General features: G+C 54.7%; 1 protein-coding gene across 1 annotated transcript; it reads right to left on the bottom strand.

Annotated features, from left to right (window-relative positions):
* Positions 1 to 3592: 3592 nt before the first annotated feature.
* Positions 3593 to 7816, bottom strand: KCNF1 (potassium voltage-gated channel modifier subfamily F member 1). Its single transcript, XM_007971478.3, has one exon. It carries the CDS (start codon positions 6393 to 6395, stop codon positions 4911 to 4913), a length of 1485 nt encoding a protein of 494 aa, XP_007969669.3. The 5' UTR covers positions 6396 to 7816; the 3' UTR covers positions 3593 to 4910.
* Positions 7817 to 13696: the final 5880 nt, after the last annotated feature.

Genomic DNA, 13696 nt, shown 5'->3' with positions numbered 1-13696 from the left:
GCCCCGGCCCTCTTCTTCCTGGGAGATGACAGGAGGCTGGGAGACATTCAATTATCCTCCCTTGGGGGAAAGAGGGCTGGGCCTGGGGGCTGTGGGAGGAGCAGGCAGCCCTTCACAGGACGACGGGAGACTGAGGCCGCTGCCTCTCAAGCGTTCCCCACACTGACCCATCCTCCTGCCGGTATCTCCCCATTAGGTCAATGAACCCCCTTCCTGTAACCCTGGAGCAATTGCTAGTGTCTTACCTGCCGCCCACCAGGTTTCATCAGGGAATGTGTGAGAAATAGTTCTAGGTCTTGCCATTTTCACAGATATTTTTTCCAGTTTCCCTCGTTTTATGGGGTCCCTCCAGACCCCAGGTGGGGGGGCTCTAGACTCCAGACCCTCCTACGATTGCCAAGATGGATCCTGAATTCCACGTGGCCCAAGCATCTGGCTCAAGGAAATGGGTTTGCCTTCTTTTTCTATCCTTAAAAAAATACCGCAACCGAAACCAAAGCATAGTTGATGGAGTGAAGCCTTCCAGAGAGATCAGATGATGGCATCCTTCGCCTTACTCGGAAGCTTAGGTCAGACCTTAAGCGGGGCCTGTCGGGTGCTGAGTTCTGATGGCTGCAGGGAGAGGTACACCATCCGCCTCCAGATAAATGTCAGCTGGAGGCTCTGGGCTCGGCTACCAGCTCTGCCATTAATGAGCAGCAAGGCTATCAGCCTTTTGCTTCTGCCCTCTGGGCCTCAGTCTCCCCATCTGTAAAACTGTAGATTACTAGTTCACCGCATGGAATTATTTTGAGGCTAAAATGAGATTGTTTGTGAAGGTGTCTACCACATGCCCTTTCTTTAAAAGTCGGGAATTTATTTGTTTTTACACACACACACACACACACATACACACACACATACACACAAACACACACACACCCCTACACACACATACACACACACATACACACACACACACACATACACACACACACATACATACACACACACACATACACACATACACACACACAAAAACACAGACATACACACACACATACACACACATACACACTCATACACACACACACACAGTCTTGCACTCACACTTCTCTATTTTTGAAATGGCGTGCACAGAGTGCTCCCAATTTTATGAGAATCAGAATGGGGTGGGCCCCTCAAAAGGCTGTGGCACGCAGGCCTCACTCAGCCGTACACACTCAGGGCCACGATGTCTCCGTCTGTCCAGTAAGGGCCTGCACCCGATGATGCCCTGCTTTTCTCTTAACTTGCTCATTCTGCAGCTCCAAGAAACGCATCTGCCTCTCACTTCATAGTCATGATTAGCAGGTTACAAGAAGCTTGTGAGATTCACCCACACCGGGGAAGAGCATGTGAGGCAACTGCCCCAGGACAGGGAGATTTTACAAGACTGTGGCTGGGAGGTCAAGAAAGGAGGAAGAGAAGCCAGCAGCCTCTAAGCACAAGGCAGGACTGCGGAGAGCTGGCTGCAGGGAACCTGAAATTGGGGGTCTCCACAGGAAACAAAGCAGGGAGCTGTGAGCCCTGGGATGCAGTGAGAAAGGAAGATCTTTTTACTATGATTCCTGCACCTGCCCTGTGGTTTAAGAGCGGGCCTCACTCCCTCTAAAGCGGGTTGCACACGCCTGTGTCTTGGCACCCACGCTGTTCCTGGTACGTGGGACATTCTTTCTACTCCCTCTTCCGGGAGAGCTCCTACTCATTTTTCAAGGCCTAACTTAGACGTCATTTTCTACAGGGGACGGAAAATAAATAGTCCACACTTGCTTTGTGGACACCGAAATTTCAATTTTATGTACTTTTCACGTGTCACAAAATGTTATTCTTCCTTCGATTTTTTTCAGCCATGTAAATACATAGAAACCATTCTTAGTTCATGGGCTGTACCAAAACAGGTAGCAGATCAGATTGGCCCAGAGCCAGAGTTTGCCAACACCCCTGCTGCCCCCTTGCTGTTCAAAGTGGGGTCCATGCCCAGTAGCCTCAGCCTCATCTGAAAGCTTGTTGGAAATGCAGATTCCAGGGACCCACCCAGACCTACAGATTCAAAGACTACATTTTAACAAGGTCTCTGGATGGCTCAGGTGCACGTTAAACTTTAAAAACTATGATCACACCACTGCACTCTAGCCTGGGTGACAGAGTGAGACCCTGTCTCAAAATAAAAAAGAAAAAAATCCTGCCTGGGTGTCACCCCCAGAGATTCTAATTTAATAGGTATGGGATGCAGCCTAAACAGCTAAACAGAGCTTTTTCAAGCTCCCCAGGTGGTTCTAACACACAGCAGAGTTCCAGAACCCATGCCCCGGAGAGATGCCCCAGGGAAAGAGGACTGCTCCTGCTCCTAGATCCCAAAGTCCCCAGGTCACTCCTGCGTGACACAACATGTCACTGTAGAGAAATTATTTGTTACACTCTGAGCTCCTCTGAGATCAGGATCCTGTCTAATCCTAATTCATGAAGGTCTCAGACAAAACACCTACCGCCTCTGGGACTGGATCTCCTCCTCTTCCAATGCATGGCTTTGTAGCTGTAAATCTGCTCTTCACTGAGCACCTCCCTCCCCTGGTGCCCCAGGTAGTGCAAAGAAGGTGGCCTCCAGAGCCGGGGTCACCCTGGCCTCTCCCGCCCTCCCTCAGCTTTCCCTGCTTCTGTGAAGCCCTCGGGCCAGCACAGGCTCTGGGGAAAAGGGGTCAAAAAGAGGCAACCCACACATCCAGCAAACCCACTGAGCCCAATGGGTGCACAGACTACACCCTCCACAACCCTCCTCCCCTCTTTCCCAGCTGGAGGGCGTGCAGCCCCTCACCTCCCTGCACTGGGTCCCCGCTGCCCCAGCCCCTGCCTCCTGACTCCTCTGCCTTTTGGCCCTGACCCAGCATTTTCCTGGAGAAACCTGTGAGGGAGGGGTGCACGACACTGACTCAAAGCCACACAAGAGTCTTGCCTGGGAGAGCCTCTGTTTGGGAGAGGACTTGGGGACACAGGACAGCCCCTTTCAGGCTAGGGCTGACACTCCTGCCCCACCTAGCCATGCACCCCGTGGCCAGGCCCCTCTCTACCTGGGGCACTCCCATCGCCCACAGCTCTGCAGCCAAGCCCTGCACTGCACAGACCCTAACTCTCTCCCAAGACCTCCCACACCAAGCCCCCTACAACGTGGCAGCCTCTCACCCTCTAGAGTCCACACCACAGAGCATCCACAGCCTAAGGCTTCCGAATCCTGGAGGGTCGGATCTAGACAGGGCCTCAAGAAGTCTTATTATACATACAGGGAAACCCACGCCTAGAGGAGGGGAAAGATGGACCCGAGATGGTGGCAGACTGGGGACCACCACCTCCCTCTCCCCCACGTAGTCCCACCCACTTCCCCCACTGCAGGGCTCCTCCCACCGTACCAGCTGCCTTAGCAGGAGAAGGAAGGACAGAGCTCTGGGGTTCAGGGAAGATGGAAACCCAGAGGAAGGGGCCTGCTGGGGCCAACTCTTAGCACTTGACTAAGGACAGTGTGACAATGCCCTGCCCCAGCCTCCCCCGATCTGCAAGCCCAGCCCAGATCAGTGGAGGTCAGAGTGGGCAACTGTGTAACCCACCTCTCTCCCAGCACAGAGTAACAGAAACAGCTACTATTTATTGAGCACTTACTAAGTGCCAGGTGCCATGCTAAAAGCCACGATTCTCTGCAGTACTTATTAAATGTTATATCCCCATTTAGCAGATGATCAGAATGAGGGTCAGAGAGGTGAATCAGCAGGCCTACAGTCACATCGCAAAACTGGAAAGAGAGTAGAGGAGGAGAGGCCTTAGAGAAAAATGTTTAAGTTCAAAGGCATCTCAGAGTTCCTCCTCACTGCCTGGGCTTCAAACCCAGACCTGTCTGATCTGTTCCCTCTGGGCTCTCAGACGAGACACAGTGAGATGCCAGGACACGGGTCAGGGGGTCCACACTCACGCTTACCCACCCAGCAGCTATCTCAAAGGTATCAGGGCTAGAGAGATGGCCTGGAGGACAGGCACCCCACATCAAGGAAGACCAGCTCCTCTCCTGGCCCAAAGAACCTCTCATCATGAGCCCAGCAGATGCCTCTGTCCCACGACCACCTGGTGTCAGAGAGGACACGTGGGCTTGGGATCATCAGACCTGGGACTTCCCTTCTCTGTGTGACCTGGGGCCTCAGTTTCCTCATCTGTAAAATGGAGATACCTAGCTAGTAGGGTCAATGGAAGGAATAGAAAGAGGTTGTGAAAAGGGCCCCGTGCAAGTGATAACTAAATGCCGCAGGCTGCTGGGCTTGCGCTGTGAGCTCTCCCCAATCCTGGGCGTGCACGGGGAGCAAGTTTTACCCCAGAAGGAAGCAGCAGGGAAGCGCGGCCTGCACAGAGCCTCCTGGAATGTGGCAAGTCTCCTTGGCGCCGAACCTGACTGTGAGCCCTTCTTTAATTAGTTCTCAACTAAAAATAGCTCCCCCACCACCCGGGCTGCACACCTACCTCCTGGCCTGGCACTGGGGTGTGCCTGAGCTACTCTTGGGGGTGACAGCCAGCTTGTGACAGAACCTACAACACGGAGGGTGCACAGAGCAGGAGGTTTTATTGAGGGAGATACAGAAGCGGGCGTGGGCTCCGGCGCCAACCAGGCCGCGGCCTCCACTCGCCCCACACGGCCCTGCGGCTCCTGCACACCCCTCCCTCCCCGGCTCCTGGACAGCAGGCAACACAGAGGAGTCTTACCCAGCCTTGGCAGAGGTGCCGGGAGGGCCTTCAGAGTCTGTCCAGGGGAGGGTTGGGGGGACACAGGACAGCCCTTTTGTGCTATCGATGACATGCCTGCCACACCTATCGGTCTGTCCACCGCCTGGTCCATCTCTGCCTGGGGGGCCCTCCTGTCACTTGCAACTCTGGAGCCGGGTCCTGTGGTGCTTCTCCTCGGTCAGGAGGGGGATGAAGGTGTCACTGTGGGAGAGCTTCAGCCGGCTGCTGCAGCTCGGCGCCTCCTTCCCTGCAGGCTCTGGAGGGAGGTTGTCCAGGTCACTGCGGGAGCCTCCGGTCTTGCCCTCGCCCCCACTGCTGGAGTTGAGTTCCATCAGCTCCAGCTCGTGCTTGGCCGCTGTCTCCAGGACGCGCTGCTTGTTGTAGTACCTGACAAAGTTGTTGATGATAGGGTGGATGGGCAGGGCGATGGCGATGACGCCACACAAGAAGCTGATGGCTGCGTTGAGCTTGCCCAGCGTGGTCTTGGGGTAGATGTCCCCGTAGCCGACGGTGGTCATGGTAATGATGGCCCACCAGAAGGACTGGGGGATGCTCTTAAACAGGGTCTCTGGGTGGCTTTGCTCCATGGTGTAGCCTAGGGCAGAGAAGACGAAGATGCCTACTGCCAGGTACATGAGCAGCAGCCCCAGTTCCTTGAAGCTGCGCTTGAGGGCATAGGTGAGGGTCTGCAGGCCCGAGGAGTGGCGGGCCAGCTTGAAGATGCGCGCGATGCGCATGATCCGCAGCGCCTGCACGGCCTGCTGCACGTTGGTCAGTTCCATCATGCGGGCACCCAGGTGCGTGAGCGTGAGGCTCACATAGAAGGGGAGGATGGCCAGCACATCCACGATATTCATGAAGGACAGCGCGAAGTGCAGCTTATTGGGCGACGAGAAGAGGCGCAGCAGGTACTCCAGGGTGAACCAGCCTATGCATGCCGTCTCCACGTTCTCCAGCGTTGGGTGCTCCACGCGGTTGCCCTCGGCGTCCAGCACCTGCAGCTCGGGGATGGTGCCCATGCACATGACCACAGATGAGACGAGGATGAGCAGGAAGGAGAGCACGGCCACCACCCGCGCCGGGCACGACGACTCGGGCTTCTCCAGGAACTTCCAGACGCACTTCTGGCAGCGGCGCCAGCGGCCTTCGGCCGCGTCCACGCCCAGGTCGTCCAAGATGAGCTGCACGCGGCGCGCGATCTCCTCCAGTTCCTCGCGCTTCTCGCTCAGGTGGCTCTTGCAACAGTCGTCCAGGAACTTGAGATCCACCTTCCAGAAGTCCATCTCGTTCTTGAAGCAGATGGGGCAGATGCCCTTCTTCATGTGGACCTCCCCGAAATAGTACACCTCGATGACACACTTGAAGGCGTCCGGGTCCCTGTCAAAGTAGAACTCGCGCTTGCCGGGGTCGTAGTCGTCGCACAGAGAGAAGATGGTGTCGTAGCCCCCCGCCAAGCAGTTGATGAGCTCCGCCAGCCTGGTCTCAGGGTACTGGCTGAGGAGGTCCCCGTACAGTACCTGCCGCACGCCCCCCACGTTGACGACTATCTCGATGTCGTCGCTGGCTGCGGAGCTCTGGCTGCCGGGCTCCGGGAGGCTGCGCTCCCCGGACCCGTCCATCCTACCCGCGCGCCCCCTCGCAGCCTCGGCCCCGCGCCCCCTGCAGCCGCCGCCGCCGCTGCCGCCGGGGGTCCGGCGGGTGCCACCCGTGCGCTGATCTCGGGGAGAGCCCGGCCGGCGCCCGCCTGCGGGAAAGGGCGGTCACAGCGGGCAGCAGCCGGCGGGGGCGCGCCGCGGGGGAGGCATGCACCCGGCGGCGGGGCTCGGGGCTGGCATCCGGGCGCCGGGGCGCGCCCGCTGGGGCTTTGGCGGCCGCCGGCCTTGCCCAGGGCACTCACCCCGGCTGGCGGGCGGCGCTCTCCGCCTCTTCGGCTCGGCCTCCTGCAGGAGTGGGGTCTCCTCGTGGGCGGCTCGCACCGTCCTACGCCCCGGGGCGCGCAGGTAGTGGCGGCAGGTCCCGGAGCTGACGGACCCACGCCGTCCGCGAGGTGCTCGAGGTGTGCAGAGAGCGAACTTGGGCTGGCTTTGCCCGAGCCGTTTCTAAACACAATAGGAATTCCAGCCTGACGTCAGGAGCTTTTCAAACTGTACCCTCTTCTGGTGAAATTCTGCAAGGCACGCGCGGCAGCTGCAGGGGACGGATTAACCCTTGGGCAGACGGGCACAGCTGCCGCGCCCGCCGTCGCCACCGCGTACCGCCCGCCCCTCCCCGGGCGCAGCGGGTCACCGAGGGGCTGCGACCTGGCTTGAAGCGACAGGCGTTCTGTCTCACTGCTGTTCGCAGAGGATGGGTGGGGAGAGAATGCTGCCGCCTGTTGCTGGGCAGGAAAATGTGCTCCAGGAAGCCCCTTAGAAGGCGACTCCGATGTCCGGGTCCCTCCTCCGGCCTTAGGCCAGCGCTGGCTTTTTCTGGTGGGAGGAAAATCCTGCCTGATCCTTGAAGCGTTTCCTGTCATCCCCCAACAATGCCCTGCTGTGTTTGTGGCACTGTCTCACCTTTCCCGCAACGCTGTACAAGGAGGACATCTAGTCCAGCCTCCTGTAGAAGGGAAGGGACTTGCCCAAGGTCACGTGGGCGGAATGGGAGCAGAGCTCAGCTTGACCGCCTCCTGAGCTTTCTGGCTGTCCCAGCTGACTGACGCCTGCTGTTCAGCAGATTTCAATTCTGCCTTGAAGTCCCTGCTGTCTGGCACCTCCTATCTCTCTGCAGTCGCACACCAAGGCCACTAGCTTCCAGAGCCCTCGGGTCCAGTGACTCCTGCTTGCCCGTTCCTCACTCCTTGACCAAGGCCTGTCTCTTCCCGCTGCACAGTGTCCCACACCCTCCTCTCTTCCAGCCTTTGCAGCCACAGCTGCCCTTCTGACCTCACTCACTGGAACCACTACAGCAGCTTCCTAACAGTGTCTCTCTCCTCCGGTTCACCACCATCATCACTATTGCAAATTACTGAGCATCATCTACGGCCTCGAGATTGTGTTTAAAATATTCTGGAGGGAAGGATGAATAGGCAGAGCAGAGGATTTTTAGGGCAGTGAAACGTACCATAATGGCGGGTATGTGTTGTTATACAATGGTCAAAATCCATAGAATGTTCACCACCAAAAGCGAATGCTCATGCAAACTCGGTGCTAGGCGATGATGACATGTCCATGTAGGGTGGTCCACCGTGACAAGTGTCCCACCCTGTGTGAGATGTTGATGGGCAGGGGGGAGCTGTGGAGACACGGGACATGTGGGGATTCTCTGTACTTTCCTGTTGAATTTTGCTCTAAAATATAGTCTATTTAAAAATATATTCTGTAGGCTGGGTTTTTTAAAACTTAAGGACATGTCCGTTAATGGATTATGAAATCAATTTACTGGGTCACTGACAGTATTCTTTTTTCTTTAATGAGTTAGCATAAAACAGAATATATTAGAATACATCACATGAAGTATTATTTAGTGAAACTTCTTTTTACAAATTTTACTTCATTTCCATTTAGCATCAGACAACGACATGCTACTACAAAATAGGAAATCAAGGCTCAGAAAGGTTGAGTAATAATAAGAGTTGCCACTGACTCTCTGTGCACATGGGAGTGCAGTCTCTGAGTGCTTTGCATGTTTCTCATTCAATCTCCCAGCAATCCCCTAAGGAAACAAGATGTCAGGTAACCTGCCAAGATCACTCTGTGGAGCTGGGGTTTAACCCTCGTCTGAGGCCTATTCTTCCCCCCAGAACAGTGTGACACACCACCTCCTACACACACCCCAGCTTCCTCTTCCAACCCTTATGCATGCTACTCCCCTTCTCAGCTGTCCTAGCACCTGCAGGGTTAAGTTCAAATTGCATCTTAGTCTGAGTTTAATGGGCTTCTAAATACCCATTCATTCACTCAGTTACTCAAATATTTATCGAGCTCTTATGGCACTTGCGTGCAAAGGCACACAGACACACTCACACACATACACACACCACCCTAGGTGTGGGGACAGGGTTCATATTCTAGGAGATAATATATTTTTTGTAAATAATAATTAACAGTTTGGGGTAATGAGCTTAACAAGAGAGGTTTATGTGTTACACAAAGAGTAGTGCTTCCTGAATTTCTCCACAGGGGGCGCTGAGGGGCGGCCATCTGGTTGGAAGAGGGAGGGGCGGCTTTTGCCTAGAAGCACAGCCTTCACTCTCAGGTTTGCATCGGGGTGTCTGGTGAAGCTCCCTCAGCAGATAGAGCCCCAACAGCTACTCCTTCGTATCGGCACGAAATACAAGGTGCTGTGGAACCCGGGAGTTTGCAGATACCTCGGCAGGCCCAGGAGAGGCTGGTGCATTCAAATCATATCCCTGGGATTTAGAGAGATCAATGCCATTGAAAGAATGCATCACTAACATGTCCTGAGAGAAGGGGACACGCCAGAGGAAGTTCCAGGTGTGGCCAGGCAGAAGCAGGAGCGAGGGGAAAATGAGGCCAGGCCCTCTATTGGGGTTTCCTGGGGGAAAAGCTAGGGCACAACAGAGGAAAGAGTCCAAGATTGGCTCCTTGGGATAATTCTGGTGGACTGGACTATAGAGGTGGTCTCTAGTTGCCTAGTCCTTGGCCTGGGATGATTGAGGGCAGGGAAATTTTGCCTTGGTGTGTGAGAGTTTGATGAGGGGGACGATTTGCATGTGAAAGACACACTGCAGCGTTTCACAGTCTCTAAGGATGCCCCCACGGGGAGGGGCAGTCTCTCCCCAGTCTGTGAGGCCATATTGGCAGTCATCAGGAATGCAGAAAATAAGAAATCATAGTTAACACACCATTGACCCCAGGATGAGAGGATGGCACGCGGACAAATCTAGAATCTAGAAAGATGTGATGACAAGCTGGAGACTCAGGCCCCCAGAAGAGCCAGTGCGTGAGCTGAGCCTGGAGGTCTGAGTGCCACTTGCCTGCTCAGCTAAAAGGACCACACGGTTTGGAGCTGAGGCTGGCAGGCCCAAGGCTGGTGGAGTCAGCTGGAAACAGACCCCAGAGAGTCTCAGCGGCCCTGAAGTTGTCTGGACCACAAGTCAGCACTTCATACTTTAGGTCATGGCTCAGTAGCTGACTGTGAAATTAATGTATTGAGTATTAGAAAATAACAGAGAATATCAGACATGGAAAAATAAATACGGCTTGAATCAGGTAATAGCAGTCAGAGGCTGACTCTGGCTCCAAGTCCATTCAGCAAATCCCAGGCCCAGTGGTGAGAAAGTTGGTCTGGTGCAGAAGTGGGAGGGGAGGGGCAGCAGATGCAAAGCCCAGCAGAGAGAATGTCCGCACACAACCCACAGCAGAGCAAGCGCCCCCTGACAACGGGGGCGGGAGAAAGAAACAGCTGTAAATAGCAGGTCAACGCTGGAGGTGCGAGACCAGCCTGCAGCCAGATGTCAGGGGACGGAAGAGAAGAGGCAGAGACACAAATCCTGCTCTGTGAGGATCAGCCCTGTATCCTTAGATGGGGGAGCAGAAGGCTGGCATTCATGTGCCCTCAGTTTCCCGGGCTGTAAAATGGATGACGTGGACTTACATATTCACACGTTGTCATTTGTTGAATAGCGCAGTGAACAGAGAGGCTATGAGTGGAGGCCTGGCCAAGCTCTGACACTTACTGGTGGTATGAGGCTGTGGGTTCAATAATGTCCTCCCAAAAGACATGCTAATGCCTTAACCCCAGCCCCTGTGAATGTGACCTGATTTGGAAATTGGATCTTTGCAGATATAAGTGAAGATGACGTCACCCTGGAGTAGGGTGGGCCCTAAATCCAATCACTGGTGTCCTTGTAAGAAGAGACACAGACACAGGGGGACGCCACACGGCAACACAGGCAGGTTGGAGTGATGCTGCCACAAGCCATGGTACGGCAGGGACTGCTGGCAGCCACCAGAAGCTGGGAGAGACACATGGAGCCCTCTGTGTTCCCAAGAGAGAACCAAACCTGAGCACACCTGGATTTTGGACTCTGGTCCCCAGAACTGTGAGAGCATAAATTTCCGTTGTTTTAAAGCACCTGTTTGTGGAATTTTGTTATGACAGTCTTAAGATACTAATACATGTGGCCTAGGCAAGCTGTAACTTTTTTTTTTTTTTTGAGATGGAGTCTCATTCTGTCGTCCAGGCTGGAGTGCAGTGGTATGACCTCAGCAACCCCTGCCTCCTGGGTTCAAGTGATTCACCTGCCTCAGCCTCCTGAGTAGCTGGGATTACAGGCATGAGCCACCACACCTGGCTAATTTTTGTATTTTTAGTAGAGACGAGGTTGCACCACGTTGGCCAAGATAGTCTCATCTCCTGACCTCGTGATCCGCCCACCTCCACTTCCAAAAGTGCTGGGATTACAGGTGTGAGCCACCTTGCCGGGCCGGCAAGTTGTAACTTCTTTAAGCCTCCAATTTTTCATCTGTGGAATAAGGAGACTGCCGCAGTACACAGTGACGGGGCTACAGAATACAGTGGGGACTCAGTGCTAGAACAGGTGGGGACTTGGCGCTGGAACAGGTGGGGAGCAAGTGCTGGGACAGATAGGAACCAGATGCTGGGACAGGTGAGGGCCAAGTGCTAGGAGAGGTGGGGGCCAAATGCTGAGATAAGCGGGGACCAGGTGCTGGGATAGGTGGGGACCAGGTGGGGACCAGCTGCTAGGAGAGGTATGAGCCAAGTGCAAGGGCTACCCTGGAGAAGGGAGGCCCTGATTCAGCGTGGGACCTAGAGGAAAGCTCACAGAGAAGGGCCATGCACCTGTCTATTGAGCTGGCAGGAGTGGTTCTTACTGCATTCCAGGCTGTGTTCTGGGCGCTGAGAACAGAGCAGAGGTGAGACGGACGAAGGTGCCATCTCTGCAGAGCTTGCGGATTTGAGGTGTGGAGACCACGAAGCAGTGCCTATTGTGAGAGGTGACTGGTAGGCCAGGGACTGAGGGAACATCTGGGAGCCTCCAAGGGGACATCTGGGAGGCCTGGCTGTCCAGGGAGACCCAGCCTGTCCGGTGGAGCTCTCAGAATGACTGAAGGGCTCCTCAGCCACACTATCCGGTATGGTAGCCACAGTCGCACGTGGCTGCTGAGCGTTTGGCATGTGCCTAGTGCACTCGACTAGCTGAATTTTTATTTCAATTATATTTGATTTTTAACAACTTTATTGAGATGTACTTCACATTCCATATAATTGATACTCCAGTGGCTTTTAGTAGATTCAGAGCTGTGCGGCTATCAGCACTGGTTCATCTTAGAACATTTCATTACCTCCAAAATGAATGCCTTTTAGTCATGACCCCCAAACTCCCCCTGCCCTAGACACCCACTAGAATATTTTTTTGTCTATGAATGTGCCTATTCTAGGAATATCATATAAATAAAATTCTATATGACTTTTTGTGACTGGCATCTTTCACCTACAACTTACAATTTTTGTTTGTTTGTTTGTTTGTTGTTTTTGAGACAGAGTCTGGCTCTGTGGCCCAGGCTGGAGTGCAGTGGCACAATCTTGGCTCACTGCAACCTCCGCCCCCTGGTTGAAGCGATTCTCTTGCCTCAGCCTCCCTAGTAGCTGGGATTACAGCCACCACACCCAGCTAATTTTTGTATTTTTAGTAGAGATGGGGTTTCATGATGTTGGCCAGGCTGGTCTCAAACTCCTGACCTCAGGTGATCTGCCCACCTCAGCCTCCCAAAGTCTTGGGCTTACAGGCATGAGCCACCATGCCTGGCCACTTAATGATGTTTTTAACGTTCATCGGTGCATGGCATGCGTCAGTACTTCATCCCTTTTTATGGCCGATCATATCCATTGCATGGATAAGCCAAATTGTGGTGATAGTCCCCTGTGGTCAGTGGCTGCCATGTTGGGCAGGTGCGGTCTGGGGAAGCTGAGCCAGGTCAGGTGGGCCTGGGCAGTGAGGAGCAGGGCTAGGCCTCCCAGGCAGACAAGGCAGTAGCACAGACAGAGGCAGGAAAGACTGCACCAGGGTTCTAGGCCCCACACTGCACTGGCCTCTGCATGCTCCACGCTAACTGTGCCCTCTACTGCAGTGCTGCCCCCACCTGTCCCTGGGGTCATTCTTTCCACCCTTTCAAAGCTCAGTCCTCAGTGTCACCTCTTCCAGGAGGTCTCCGGGGACTGCACCCCTCCTCACCCCTCCTTTCCCCAAGGGGTCAGGGCCCATTTCCTGTGTGCTCACAGAGCCCTCAGCTGTCCTACGGCACAGGGTCAGTCCATGCACCACCGGCTTGTCTGCCCCCAACTCCAGCCCCAGTACAATCAGGATTATTCCTCTCTGTGACAGTGCCCAGCATACAGCCTGGACATTCAGGTGCTAGGCAGGTGTGTGGAGGGAAGGAATGAGAAAACACTTCATTATGCCCAAAAAAACCCACACAACTTCGAAACCACAGGACATTCCTGGTCTCTGATGAGCCTTAATTTGCTCAGCTGTCCCACAGAGCTGGGCTTCAGCAGTGTCTGGGGCACGGCGGTGAGAAAGACGTGGTCCCCTGGGCATGCCCCAGATCTGTGATCAGACTGACGGGAGGTGAGAAGAACCTGGGAACTGAGCATGGCTGGGCCGTGGCTGGAGAGACTGTTGGGGGTCATAGGATGGTTGTCCTTCCACGGCCAGGACACAAGCATTTTCCCTTCAGTCCTGCGTGCTGCACACCCCACCTCCTCATCAAACCCTGGCAAGTCCACAGTCTGGTCTACTGACATGCCCAGGCCCAGAGTGCTCCCCACCTGGGATCCCACAAACTCCACTTGTCCACCCAGGCCAGAGCAAACAGAGCCTGCAGATCAGGTTGGCTGATCCTTGCCCAGTGCTCTCCCCAAGCCTGTACTTCTGCCTCTGTTATGGACTGAA

Source organism: Chlorocebus sabaeus, chromosome 14 (assembly GCF_047675955.1).
Source record: "Chlorocebus sabaeus isolate Y175 chromosome 14, mChlSab1.0.hap1, whole genome shotgun sequence".
NCBI classification, from domain to species: Eukaryota; Metazoa; Chordata; class Mammalia; order Primates; family Cercopithecidae; genus Chlorocebus; species Chlorocebus sabaeus.
The sequence above is the reverse complement of the archived record's forward strand: the minus strand, read 5'-3'. Positions and strand labels throughout refer to the sequence as shown.

Coding starts and splice junctions, on each gene's coding strand:
- KCNF1 (XM_007971478.3), bottom strand. CDS start 6,395: ATGGACGGGTCCGGGGAGCGCAGCCTCCCGGAGCCCGGCAGCCAGAGC.